This window comes from Schistocerca serialis, chromosome 2 (assembly GCF_023864345.2).
Source record: "Schistocerca serialis cubense isolate TAMUIC-IGC-003099 chromosome 2, iqSchSeri2.2, whole genome shotgun sequence".
Classification (NCBI taxonomy): Eukaryota; Metazoa; Arthropoda; class Insecta; order Orthoptera; family Acrididae; genus Schistocerca; species Schistocerca serialis.
This window is the reverse complement of record NC_064639.1, coordinates 247,002,641-247,015,966: the sequence shown is the minus strand read 5'-3', so window position 1 is coordinate 247,015,966 and position 13,326 is coordinate 247,002,641. Positions and strand designations below refer to the sequence as shown.

General features: G+C 38.6%; 2 protein-coding genes across 4 annotated transcripts in view; one reads left to right on the top strand and one right to left on the bottom strand.

Moving 5' to 3' along the window:
• LOC126456994 (protein O-glucosyltransferase 2-like) overlaps positions 1 to 4,628 on the bottom strand; it is a 93,472-nt gene extending 88,844 nt beyond the window's left edge. Inside the window, exon 1 of the mRNA XM_050092958.1 lies at positions 4,295 to 4,628. Within this exon, the coding sequence (XP_049948915.1) occupies positions 4,295 to 4,473 (179 nt within the window). The 5' untranslated portion in view covers positions 4,474 to 4,628. The remainder of the gene's footprint in view (positions 1 to 4,294) is intronic.
• A 61-nt stretch (positions 4,629 to 4,689) lies between these two features.
• LOC126456995 (solute carrier family 17 member 9) overlaps positions 4,690 to 13,326 on the top strand; it is a 105,900-nt gene continuing 97,263 nt past the window's right edge. For 2 of the 3 annotated variants that reach the window (XM_050092961.1, XM_050092959.1), the window contains exon 1: positions 4,690 to 5,067. Coding sequence is in view for 1 of the 3 variants with exons in the window: in XM_050092959.1 (XP_049948916.1) it covers positions 5,048 to 5,067 (20 nt within the window). In the remaining 2 variants the exon portion in view is untranslated. Of the gene's footprint in view, positions 5,068 to 5,315; positions 5,466 to 13,326 lie in introns of all 3 variants that reach the window. The other variant, XM_050092960.1, reaches the window with a different exon arrangement.

The following is a 13,326-nucleotide window of genomic DNA, read 5'->3' as shown; positions in this document are numbered from 1 at the left end:
AACTATGTAGAATGTAGTGACACAGTGCTGTGTCTTTATATTGTTTTTTAATAATAGATATTTGTGAAAATACCATAAGCACCATTTGGTAATTTACTTGGATGGCGATCTCTCAGGATTTTTCTGTGTGAGTGATTAATAATGAGCTCACAATGTTCAGCAGAGCTATTGTTTCCATTTTCTGCACAATATTTTAACAACCAACACATCTGTCTTCTTCAGATGCTGTGAGTCTTGCTATTATATGTACTTGCAGCCTGAACTCCAACCAGGCTGTGGGCTATTGTTGGTCTCATGCCACTACTTATACCCAAATTCGATTCCTGATGTCCACTGCATCTTTCGGAGCTCTTTTGTTTTACAGACCAGGCATTGAAACTGTGGGAAACAGAAATTCCTCAGTGTTAACCATCTCTTATGGATGTGATGGTCAGGGACATATTAATAAATTGAGTGACAGACCCCAAGCATTATTTAAACTAAGACTTCCATTCCTGTTTATTAGGTTTCCTGACATCTTTATTTCAATAGGCTCCTTAATTATGTTTTCCCAGAAACTTAATGTTTGCACCACGATAATGGTCTCATTATATTTAATTTCATGATTATATTTGATGCAGTGTCTGGCAACAGATGATTTGCTTACTTGTTTTAGTCAAGTATGCTGCTGGTTCCTTGCATCTCTCCTCAACTGTTCTGATAGTCTGTCCAATGTAAGACAGTCTACGTTCGCATGGAATGTGGTACAAACCTGGCTTTGGATTGTCTTTAACAGTACAATAAAATATGACTAACTTAATTAAAGGGAGCAAAATACACTAGATGACATGTTTCATAGGAGTCTACCGATCTTTATGAATATTGGGCCAGCATAATGCAAATATGCAATTTTTGGTTTATCTTCCTCATCTCAGTCTCAACCTCTTTCTCAGGTGTTCTTGACTTTGATTGCATCACCCATTCAGTTTGATGCTCTGCATACCCATTCCTTCAGGACACTAAGTGTTTAAGCTATATAGACCAGAGTCTTTAGCACCAAATTTCTTTGTGATGGATGATGATGGCATAGAGATAGAGATCACTGTGTGTAGGTTTTCTATATACACTGAGCTCGAACAAATTCAACACTTTGATCAGGAAGCAGAAAAAAAGGTGGAATATAAATAAACTGAAGGAATATAAATTCACATTGCTCAGTAGAACTTTGAGGTGGAGTATAAACAAACTGTAGGAAAATAAATTCATACTGCTTGGTTGAACTTGTAACAAAAGAAATGACATGTAATGCAGATACCGTAATGGGAAACATAATGGCCATAAAAGACGTTTTAAAGGTGAGACGATGGAAACAATTCCAGGGAAAACTGTTTAGTTACAGAGAGGAAATTCACCTACTGAAATTGAGGGCAGGTTACAAACCTTTTCATCAAATTCCAAAAAAGCTTGCATGAACTCAGAAGAAACAAATGATCAAATATTGATGAAATATCCACAGCGAGAACTGTATAAGCCCATAAATGAAATTTATGTGACTGGGGAAGTTCCCATTGAAAACAAAAATAGATAAATGTGAAAACAGTCACATAATCAGTCAATTATAAAATGCGTCAAAAATATTCACAAAAGCACTTCACCAAAGAATGAAGAGTAAAACTAAAAGCAGGTTACAAGAGGATCAGTAGTTTGTTTTTGAAAGAAGCAGGGGCACTTCAGTAGTAATTTTAACATTACATTAATGTTATAGGATACAGGTAGGAAAAACAAGGAAACATATGTTACCATCATAGATTTGTCAAAGGTTTTTCATAATGTGAAATAATTAAAATGTCATCCATTCACTTTAGCAAAGCGGACCATAGCGATCAGCACTGAGGGGTTGATACAAGGAGCCAAAATCAGGAAGGTGTAAGCCAGGGTTGGCTGTTGTCATCATTGATACATAATTTATATGTAGAAGAGGCAATGTGAAAACTAAAGGAATATTTTGATGTGGGAGTTGATTGCCATCGACAGGAAAATCAGTATGATATGGTTTGCTACTGTTATAACAGTAGAGCTAGTCACAAAAACGAACGGGTGTTGAATCAGGTGCTTCATGAAATGAAATATGAGCTAGTTGATGGCTATAATGCAGACTTCTTTTAAAAAAGAAAGTAAAAGCATAATATAATAGAGGGAAACATTCCACGTGGGAAAAATTTATCAAAAAACAAAGATGATGTGACTTACCAAACAAAAGCGCTGGCAGGTCGAAAGACACACAAACAAACACAAACATACACACAAAATTCAAGCTTTCACAACAAACTGTTGCCTCATCAGGAAAGAGGGAAGGAGAGGTAAAGACGAAAGGATGTGGGTTTTAGGGAGAGGGTAAGGAGTCATTCCAATCCCGGGAGCGGAAAGACTTACCTTAGGGGGAAAAAAGGGACGGGTATACACTCGCACACACACACACACACATATCCATCCACACATATACAGACACAAGCAGACATATTTAATTATGTCTGCTTGTGTCTGTATATGTGTGGATGGATATGTGTGTGTGTGTGTGTGTGTGTGTGTGTGTGTGTGTGTGTGTGTGTGTGTGTGCGAGTGTATACCCGTCCCTTTTTTCCCCCTAAGGTAAGTCTTTCCGCTCCCGGGATTGGAATGACTCCTTACCCTCTCCCTAAAACCCACATCCTTTCGTCTTTACCTCTCCTTCCCTCTTTCCTGATGAGGCAACAGTTTGTTGCGAAAGCTTGAATTTTGTGTGTATGTTTGTGTTTGTTTGTGTGTCTTTCGACCTGCCAGCGCTTTTGTTTGGTAAGTCACATCATCTTTGTTTTTTGATAAAAGTAAAAGCATAGGATGATTAAGTGTTCAAAATGAACACAAGACTCTATAAGAGGTGGAAGTATGCTGCTTTGGAAGTACGGTAGATAAAGAAGGGAGATGTAAGAAAGGTATGGTGGTAAGGATTGCTCTCTAGTAAAAGAGACACACCTAACATTGAAACACACAAACTTTTGAGACTAGAAACAGATTAATGAATAGGTATGTTTGAAGCAAAGCTCTGTTAGGGAGTGAGATATGGACAATGAGGAAGACAATAAATGACATAAGAAACACTGAAATGTGATATTAGAGGAGACTGTTGAAGATCAGGACTGATCAGTAGGCCCCAAGAAGTGGAGATACATCAACAACAAAAAAATGCCTAGAGAAGAATGTTACAAATGAAAGAGGTTGAATGTTTGGAGGTATTTTACAACACAAGTAGCTGCAGAAAAATTTTGCTGAAGGAAAGCATTACAAGGGCTACCCTAGATACAATTATATAACGTGGATCACTGGTGATCTGAGCTGTAACAGTTCTATTGAAATGAAGAGGACAGCTGGCAAATGAAAATAATGAAGAACTGCATCAACCTTACGGTTGCTGAACAAAACCATGTTCCCTTTCTGACACAACTTGCATCATTTTTTGTAGGTTGCCAGGGACAGGTTAATTTGACTAACAACTATTTGACAAGAAAACTGGACTATTACTTTATTGAATAACAGATTCCTGCAGCTTTTTAAGCAATTTGCGGAAATGCCATGAAACCTCTAAGAGGGTATCCACAAAGGGAATGGAATTCAGGTTCTTCTAAGACTATTTTGCTTTTATAATCTCATTGGTTCTTTGTATACATGGTTGGTGTAAATAGAATTAACATGTGAAACTTAAAAGTTGTCTTCTGCACATCTTCATTGCAGCAACAGGATCTGTGTAATTAAGCATTGTGAACTGTTTTCTTTTTTGTGATATGTGGCTACTGTAGTCCATGAATTATAAAATTCAGTTCATTGTATATGCATTTTCATGTTTGTGAAAAGTTTGGTGTTAATTTCAATTGAAAATATGGTTAATATTCCTCATCATTGGAGATCATTTTACTTAGTATTTGTGGAAGGATTATCAGTATTTCTGTTCTTTTGCAAATATGTATTACCATATACATTTTTAGTTTTATCGCATATCAGCGCCTTTGAGAACCTCCTCACTACGGTTGTTTGAAGGACGGAAGGAGTTATTGTTTGTATATCGTACACTTAAATATATTACCCTGCATATACAAGGCTTTCGGCAACTGTCACTACGACGCGTGTAAACCACTGGTGGTGATTACATACTGTGCAATATATTATACTTCCTTTTCCTCTTTGTAATAATACGGTATGATAATTCTGTCGCAGTCAAAGAAATTTTTTTGTGCTTTCAGAACGACCGGTAAGTTAAAAATGTGCCTTAATTCACACGTACCTCGTTTTATTAGAATCCATAGCATGAATAAAGAAATAACGAGCTGGCATAACGATGAGATCGGGTGATAAACCGGGTCCCCAAACCACTGATGAGGCAGGGTCTATTTCACCACAGTTTATGCACGTAAAAATTAAGTAAACGACTACAAAAAACGCAGTGTAATGTGGCCGCCACATTTTTCTCCCTTGACTAGCAACAGAAGATACCGAGATGTGTATCGTCAAAGTACCACCGCCCCTACAAAGTGCAATTGAAAACGGTTCATCGTATTCATTTTCACTCACATACACAAAACATTTCCCCGCCCCAACGAAAACACTTGTTAGCGGGTGCAAAGTAAACACTTTTTAGTGCCAACATCTGCAGACATTCGAAGCATGTACTTCACAAGAAGTATCAGGTTTTATCGACTTATATACCTTAATGCAAAGTCATCCCACATTAAAAGATAAAGTGGTTCACGAATACAAAAATGGCATTAGCTCCGTCGTCTCAAATAACGAGAGCAACCAAGTAAATCTACTGTGCGTTTGGGGAGTTGTTGAGTCTGCATCTAAAACAGTTGACAATCTCAAACACTATGTGGCGTCTGCTAATGTTTTGAATACCACCTGCTGTTGCTGACATGGTGAACATGATGAGATAAAATAAGTGCTTGGGCCGAACGGATGAAAAGGGTCATTCATCTACTTTGTGGAAGAATGGAAATAGATCCCATAGATGTGAGGGGAAAGCATATTGTTTGACAGTATGGATGAAGTGTGGTCGAGGTAAGAATAAAATAGAATAGAATTCAGTAGTTGTTTGTCATCAGCAGTCCAAATGAACATCGCCAGTTTTTAACCACAATATTCTATTAAACTTCAAAATTGAATTTTAAATCCAAGTGAACACAAATATTTAATGTTTAATATTATAAAAATCCTCTGCCCTCTGAACACACTTGTTAATTATAAAATTCTAAAAGTTCGTTGTAAAATATTGCTGTTGTTTATAACAAGTTGTTTTTTTTTCGTAGGCAGTATACAGAGATTTCAACAATTGCCAGTGGTTTTCTCTTCACCTCATCTAGACTGAGCTAAATTAGTCGTATACATTAGGAAAAGTAAAGTTCATACAGCAGAAGAAACTGATAGGCATTTCATCTGTGATTAGCAACAGCCATAAGGTTACAGTTTGGTTGTTAGAAAAAAAAAATGTGAATGTATAATAAACATTATGTTGTTCGATTGATCTGTATCATAGTACAAAGTTTTTGTTCATCATTGCCAAAAACTGCTAATTTTAATACATGTCTGAATAAGGATATGTGAACCTTTCTTTTTGTGTAGTTCAGGTTTTCTGGCTTCAGTATGAAACCAATGTAGCCAACATTCACTCCATAATTGATCACTTATTCTTAATGAATATCTAAGGGTCAACTGAAGTTTACAGCACCACCTATTGGTTTTGACTCAGTATATTACTGTTGTATAGCGTGACGTATTTGTGCTGCTTCATCTTTCAAATGGATCATGTATGCAGCTTGCACACTAGAGAAAGTGATAGGGCACTCTGATGTGGAATATTTATGTTTCTAAATTGTTTGTGAGTAAATCTGGTTTTCATGTAATACATTACCTAATGCTTTGTGTATATTTAGCAGCCAGGTTCAAGGAAAGCAATGCTTTCTGAACCATTTTAAAGTATCTGAAAGCATATATTTTACAGTTTCAATGATGGACAGATCAGGTTTGAAACTGTAGAGCATGCAGAGGTACAAATTCTTCCACGTATATTTTATTATATCCCTTCTACATCAAAAAATCCCTCTCATTCAGCCTGGGCACGTGTGGATGAAGTATCTGCAGTGATGAGAATTCCCTTGCCCAGTATGCTGGAAGTCTCACAAGGGCCTTCACAGAGAGACACAGCCCCCTATCCTAGTCCACAAGCAGATTTCCCATGCCATATCCATATTCTCACACACCCTTAATCCTTCCACCACCCCAAGAATCACCTACAGAGGATAGTCCCCTTGTCGTCCAATATCACCTTGCACTCGAATAACTGAACCACATCCTTCACCAGGGCCTTGATTAACTCTCATCAAGCCCTGAAATGAGGGACATCCTACCCAAAAACATTCCCACCCAACCTATACAACATCCTAGTTTATCTGTATGCCACTCCCAGTGCCTGGCCACAGGGATTATATTCCTGTGGATGGCCCAGGTACAACACCTGCCTAATCCGCACACCCAGCATTTCCTACTCCAGTCCTGTCGCAGGCTTATCCTACCCCATTACTGGCAGAGCCACATGCAGAAGCAGCCATGTCATTACCAATTCTGTTGCAATCACTGCACAACTTTTTATAAGAACCAACCAGCTGTCCACGTGAATGAAACACCACTGCCAAACATGGCCAAGAACAAAGTTGACCACCTGTTACACAATATGCAGCTGAGTACAACTAGCTCAGTTACAATGGCTGCATTACAGCCCGAGCCATCTGTATCTTTCCACCCACAATCAGCATTTCTGAACTATACATATGTGAGTTATCCTTGCAACACATCCTTTACTCCTCTAACTCTCCTGGCCTCAATCTCCGTAAACTCACCATCCCCACACCTTCCATCTGACAGTTTCCATTTCATCTGCTCTATCATCCTCTCCCAATTCATATCTCCACATAACATTCACCTTGTGCCACTCCCCACTAGCTCCAACACCCATGATGCACATGCGTAGCCCGTGCACCTTCCACCCCTCCCTCGTGAATTCCTAGCCAGCAGACCACCTGCCTCCCTCCGAGCCACTAGCTACCCACCTCCAATCCCTCTGCCTGCCTCCTCTCTCTCTGTGTCTCTGTCTCTCTCTCTCTCTCTCTCTCTCTCTCTCTCTCAAACACACGTCAGCCCATCCTGATTTAGGTTTCCTGTGATTTCCCTAAATTGTTTCAAGCAAATGCTGGGATGGTTCTTTTGAAGAGACACAGCTGATTTTCTTCCATGTTCTTCCTTAATCTGCCCTTGTGCTCCATCTTTAATGACCTTGTTGTTGAAAGGGTGTTAAAACCAATCTCCTTCTCCTTGTGTGTATGTGTACACTAGATGGAGAAAGGATTTCTTCCAGAAGCTAGCGAGTTTTCTTTCTTTCTTATATATGCCTGTTGATGAGTCACTTCTTCTGCTTTCCGGAGTGGTCTCCTTTACTCCTAAAGTGTTTACATTCAACCAGAACTTCCATACTATAATTATTGTATCGACTTTTTGATAAACTGTGATATCCTTTGCCATCTACCATGAGTTCTACAGTTTGTTTGTTTACACTTTCTGATTAGATAAGATAAATATGTGCATCTTGGAATTTACAAAAGTTTAAGAGGCATACGTGATAAGAGAGATTCGCCACCGGAATGCAAATAATGGAAGGAGTAAAGATAACAACTCATCATATGCCAGTAGTTGAGGCATTGAAGAACATTAAAAAGGTACATAACTAAGACTGGCACACAAACAATATTGAAAATTATGCAGACCTTTCACACAGTGCTTTTTCCATTTTTTCAGAGTTAACTAATACAAAATATATATATACATGCTCAGCTGCATTGCCCTGACTATTTTGTCCCATCAGTGCTGCTCAATTGTGCTGAGGGATTATCTTGGATAGAGGGAATGCTAAATACTCAGCTGCCACATTTCTATCCGATTCCTTGCTGCCTTTCCCTCCCAGCTCTCCGACATCTTTCCTCCCCCTTGCTGCCTCATCACTCTTCTTGCTCACAATGTCCAATAAAAAGTCTCATTAAGCAGTAGTGCCTGAACAATGTAGCTCTGTGTGTGTGTCATCTTTGACTGATGGATAGTGCACGGACACACACTACAACATAAAACACAAAGACCCTACTTGCTCTTGTGTTACTTCTGTTTACTTTGTTTAAATACACACTACCATAGAATCATGGGCATCCATGTACATTCGCCCTTGGTGACAGTGTCCAGGAGTTGTTGCACAGAGTGACTGAAGTTTGAGAAGAGAAAATGAGTGTAGCAAGTGGAAAGTTGAGAGATGAGTAGGAAAATGAGAGGGTGTGAGGTGATATGAGTGGGGGGCATAGAGGCAGGTGGTTCTTAGCAGCAGTAGTGAAATGAAGTCCAAAAAATGTGACAGTCATGAAACAGAGAGATATATGGGAAGAGAGGCATAAAAGGCAAATAGAGAGTGTAAGTGGTCTGAAAAATGACAGATGATTATAGGTGAAATTATAGAAGTGGAAACAGGATCTGTGAAGGTCTAGGTCAGGGGGATTTTGGCAACAGAGGAGCAGTCCCAACCTCCACAGTTCAGTGGACTTTGACGACATGGAGTCGGGACCCAAATAGTGGTGATAGGTTTGTTGCTCTTTGGGGAAGATATTCTGCAAGAAGTCTGTTTCAGGTCTAACTGGGGAGTGTATTGATGTCTGTAAATGTTCTGGCAACATTTTTCTTACATTTGGATAACTTATGATTCCCATTGCTGATGCAGCAATGTCTGGTGGGAAGGGTATAGGTGATGGATATTTTAATTTGTAACAGATGACTGCTGTCATATTGGAGTTACTGTTAGTAGTTTGCTTTTATGGAGCCATCTGAGAGGAGGACGTCAACATCAAGGGAGGTAGCTCCTGAATAGAGAATAACCAAATGATGGGTATTTGGAAGCAGATAGGGTTATGAAGGGGGGGAAAAAGCAGGGGCTGTCCTTGCCATAGATTCATATCATGAAAATGTCATCAACAAATGTAAGCCAAACAGTTTCAAATGCTGAATGAATATGAAGTCTTCCTGTTGATGACCCATAAAAAAGTTAGCATATAATGAATCAATGAAGTTACAAATGGTAGTTCATGCAAATGTTTGTAGATTTGACCCTCAGAATAGCAGTAATAATTACGGCCCAGAATGTGGTTTACCAAAAGGATGAAGGTGTCATGGTGGATATTATATAATGAAAACATTAGGAAAGATAGTGTTCAGTGGCAGCAAGTCCACGAGGCATAGAGGTTGTTGATATAGAGGAATGTAGCCTCCTCGTTGACAAGTGAGTAGTCTGCAGGTTATCAGGCAGGTGATGGAGGAAGTGATTAGGGTGTTGAGGCTGTGTTTCACTATAAAATAGCTCTGTCAAAGATCTTGTATGAAATCAGTTCTATAAAATATTTGGCAGTGTACTGAGGTACTTTCCTGAAATCCTCTATAATAGTTAGTGTGAGGTCCTACCTTCTATAAAAGATTAGTCAAATATCTTTGACAGTGTAATACAGGCTTTGGATGTGAGAAGGTGGACTATATACAGTTGGCTGGAGATACTGGTCAATGAAGTTTGATAATCTTTCTGTGGGAGCATTGTAATCAGCAATGATGGAACGACCAGTACAGAGACAATTAGATTTAGGTTTAGGGAGTTTCTGAGAGCTGATAACAATGGGTGTATGAGGGGTAGTTAATATGAGGATGAAACAGATATAGGTGACAGATTTTTTGATTGTCATAATGTTTTGAGGACCTGCTGGAGGTATATACTACTGGAATGGGATCATAATGCTTTTGCCAGATTGATTTTGGGACTATACTGTAGCTTCCTCCTCTAACAACTTATTTGTAGTATCCCTGGCTTCTGTTTTGAATTTTTTGTTCATATCATTTCACGTATGACCCATAATTTCTTTGTTCTTTCATTTAATGTCATCATTAGATAGAGTTTATACATGCTTTATACCAGGGATGCACAGATCGTGGGATGCATACACCGCGCCATCTGATGACAGCTAGCCCCTCACCTTTCGTGCTTGTAATTTTTTTTTTCCCCCTAATTCATCATTCATTCCCTCCCACAAAGGAAAGGGCTCTTGTAGAACTGGGTTTATTTAACAACTCGTTTTTCATTTTGCCTGAAAATGCACCGCTGGAAGTAATCAACGTGCAAAATAATGAGACATTGCGAATTAAATTTGATGAAGCGAATCTGCTGAATTTCTATCACGTCTTGATAAAAAAAATTAAAAGTTATTGGTAGATAATGCATTAAAATCTGCTAGCAACTTTGGGTCACACACTTCTCCATTATGTCCAATAACAAATCAAAAAAATAGAAACCACTTGATAAATGACAATTTGGAGTCAATTTTGAGCTTGTCTATGACAAAAATTGAGGCAAACATCAAGGCAATTGTAAAATCAATGGAGTGTCATGTTACAAATTAAATTGTATAAAAGATATTTGTATAAAATACATTGCTGTAATTATATTCGTTAAATGAAATGAGTATTTGTGAAACAAATTGTGTGTGTGTGTGCGCGCCTGTGCATTTGTGCACACCCATCTGGCCCTTATGTAGTCACAGTGAGAGGTTTGCTGGGCCCTTATGTAGCCACAGTTAGAGATATGTAGCCCACGGAGGTAAGTACACACCTACCTTAAACCACTACCCAAACTTTTCTTCCTTCAGTGTTAATTATCCAGTTTCTAAAATTGTCTCCTGGAAATGCTAAAGTGTATAGTCTTCTTCTTCTCCTCCAGGGCTTTTAAACTATTCGTTTTTGACCATGAGATGTCTTTCTCTGTTAAAGTTGATTCTATTTGCCTATTATGATTCCGTTGGTCTGTTTGCTTATTGTAACTCCTGTGGCTTATTCTACAAGTACAACAATGACATTCTAGTCCTCAGTTACTATTTTGCAACATTTTATATGACTTTCTGTAAGTCACTCTATTATGTCACAAGATTCTTTGGTGTATTTGTCATTGTCATTCAGTTTTTATCATGACAAGTTGCAGCCATTTGACAGTCATTGCTGGATAACGTTCTCTGTACTTTTCCATGCATTTGATCTTCAGAAATGTCCATCCATGTTGCCCTTGCATGGATGGACTACACTTCCTGAACATTCTTCCAAGGAATCTCAGTTTGGCATCTGCCTTACCTGCAATTAGTTTTATGTGATTGTTCAATTTTAAATTATTCTGTATGCATACTCCCAGATATTTAATGGATGCGACAGTTTGCAGTGATTGTTATGCAAACATGCAATAATGGGTCTTTCTGCCTATTTATGTGCAAAACAATACATTTGTATGTACTGATGATCTACTACCAATCCATGCACCAAGTGTTTACCCTATGCAGGTCTTCCTGCAGTGCATTACAATATTTTGCAACTGTGTACCAAACATGTTCTTGCTCACATGCTTTCAAACTGACTCTCTGAGTCAGTATCTGACCAAGAGCACATGCAGTGTGCAACAGTATAGATTGTGTGCAAACAAGTGTTTAAATGTGACAAATAAATTTGAAGAAAACCTGTACTATGTGCATTTAGCACATGTAGATCAACAAATGGATGTATTAATAGGACATAAATGAATACTGCTGAAGATACCTAAGATGAATAGGTAAGACATGCTTAATACATGCACATAAATTCTGTTGCGAATCATAGAATTTTCCATATCCCTATAATAAAGCATAAATAAAGTTAGCAACTGAGGGGAAATGGCTGCAAATATTAACAGTATTGTTTATATAGTGAAATTTAATGGTTCTGTCACATTACCTTGGGTTACACCCAGAGTTATGTTTGCATCAGAAGTTCTCTCTTTGTTGAGAATGACATGCTGTGTTCAAGGGTGTCCATATCCAAGGGCATGGGGGGCCCGTGCTCCCTCCTGCCAACCCTGCTCTCAGGGAAAGAAAAACGTGTAAGTCTGCAGGCTTTCGTGGCCGTTGTCACTGAAGTTAAAATCTTCCGGGTTATTAGGCCGCATCATGTTTCTTCTAAAATGAAGAAACATAACGCGGCCTAATAATCCAGAAGATTTTAACTTCAAAGAAAAACATGTATTGTTGTCAGGCGCTTTTCTTTCAAAAAAATTATTTAGAAGTTGGTTTACGCAAGTGTTTAACAGGGTCGGAACTATAACATTTTTATGGCAACTCACAAGTCGCCATTCATATACCAAAATATTAAAACTATTCCATTCCGCTAGGTCTAGCCTCTCCCCCTCCCCCCCTCCGCCTGTACCCCCTTACACACACACACACACACACACACACACACACACACACACACACACAAACTATTGTATTGGAGCCCTTAGTGCTTAGTGTATTCTATTTACAAGGAACTCATCAATCTAATCACAAAGCTGATTTATATTTTATTCATTAGGTGGCAGTTTGGAACTGTATCAAATATATTCTGGAAGACAAGGAACACAGCATCAGCCTGGGAGCCAGTACCTACTGCCTTATGGGTCTCATAGATGAACAATCTAAGTTATTTCTTGTCATTTTTCAATTCAGAGTTTCCAGATCTCCACCCCTTAACAATGTCCTTACATTGTACGTACAAATTCATATTTTCATTTGCAGCCGATTACTATAGTCCGATTAAAATTACTTGATGTTGACATCTGTCACTTGCCACTGCAGTGTTGCCACATCACCTGCCAGCTACCATTCAGTTATAGGTGAAACACAAACACTGCATGTTACTTCACAGATGCTGTGAATGTGTAACGCAGAGCAATGTTGTAACTGGTCATTGCGAGGTATATCAGAAATGTGAGATGCTATATCGACTGTTGATTGTAAGTGACCAATGACTGAACTGCAGCAGATGACTCATTTTGTAGCCCTCAATTTAAACTCATGACACTAAGCACGACCTTGTGATGTGCAGCATATCCAAGAAAATAACAGTCAACAATCTGTGGTAGAACTAAAATCACAATCACTCTGTTCACGGTGATTTACAGGCAAACTCAAGACAGCAGAAATTCAGTTTCAGTGTTAAAGCAAACTGTAATTTCTCGCTATCATTGGTTACCTGAAACTATCTTCATACCAGCTGCACGAGTTGCTGCATTACCAACCAGTGATCAGTCCTCACTGGCACTTGGTTGCAGATTATAGCCAACACTGGCAGATTCCAAACAAAAAAAAGAACAATAAGTAGAAAAAAGAGCAAATAAAAAAAGTCAAAACAGTGATGAAA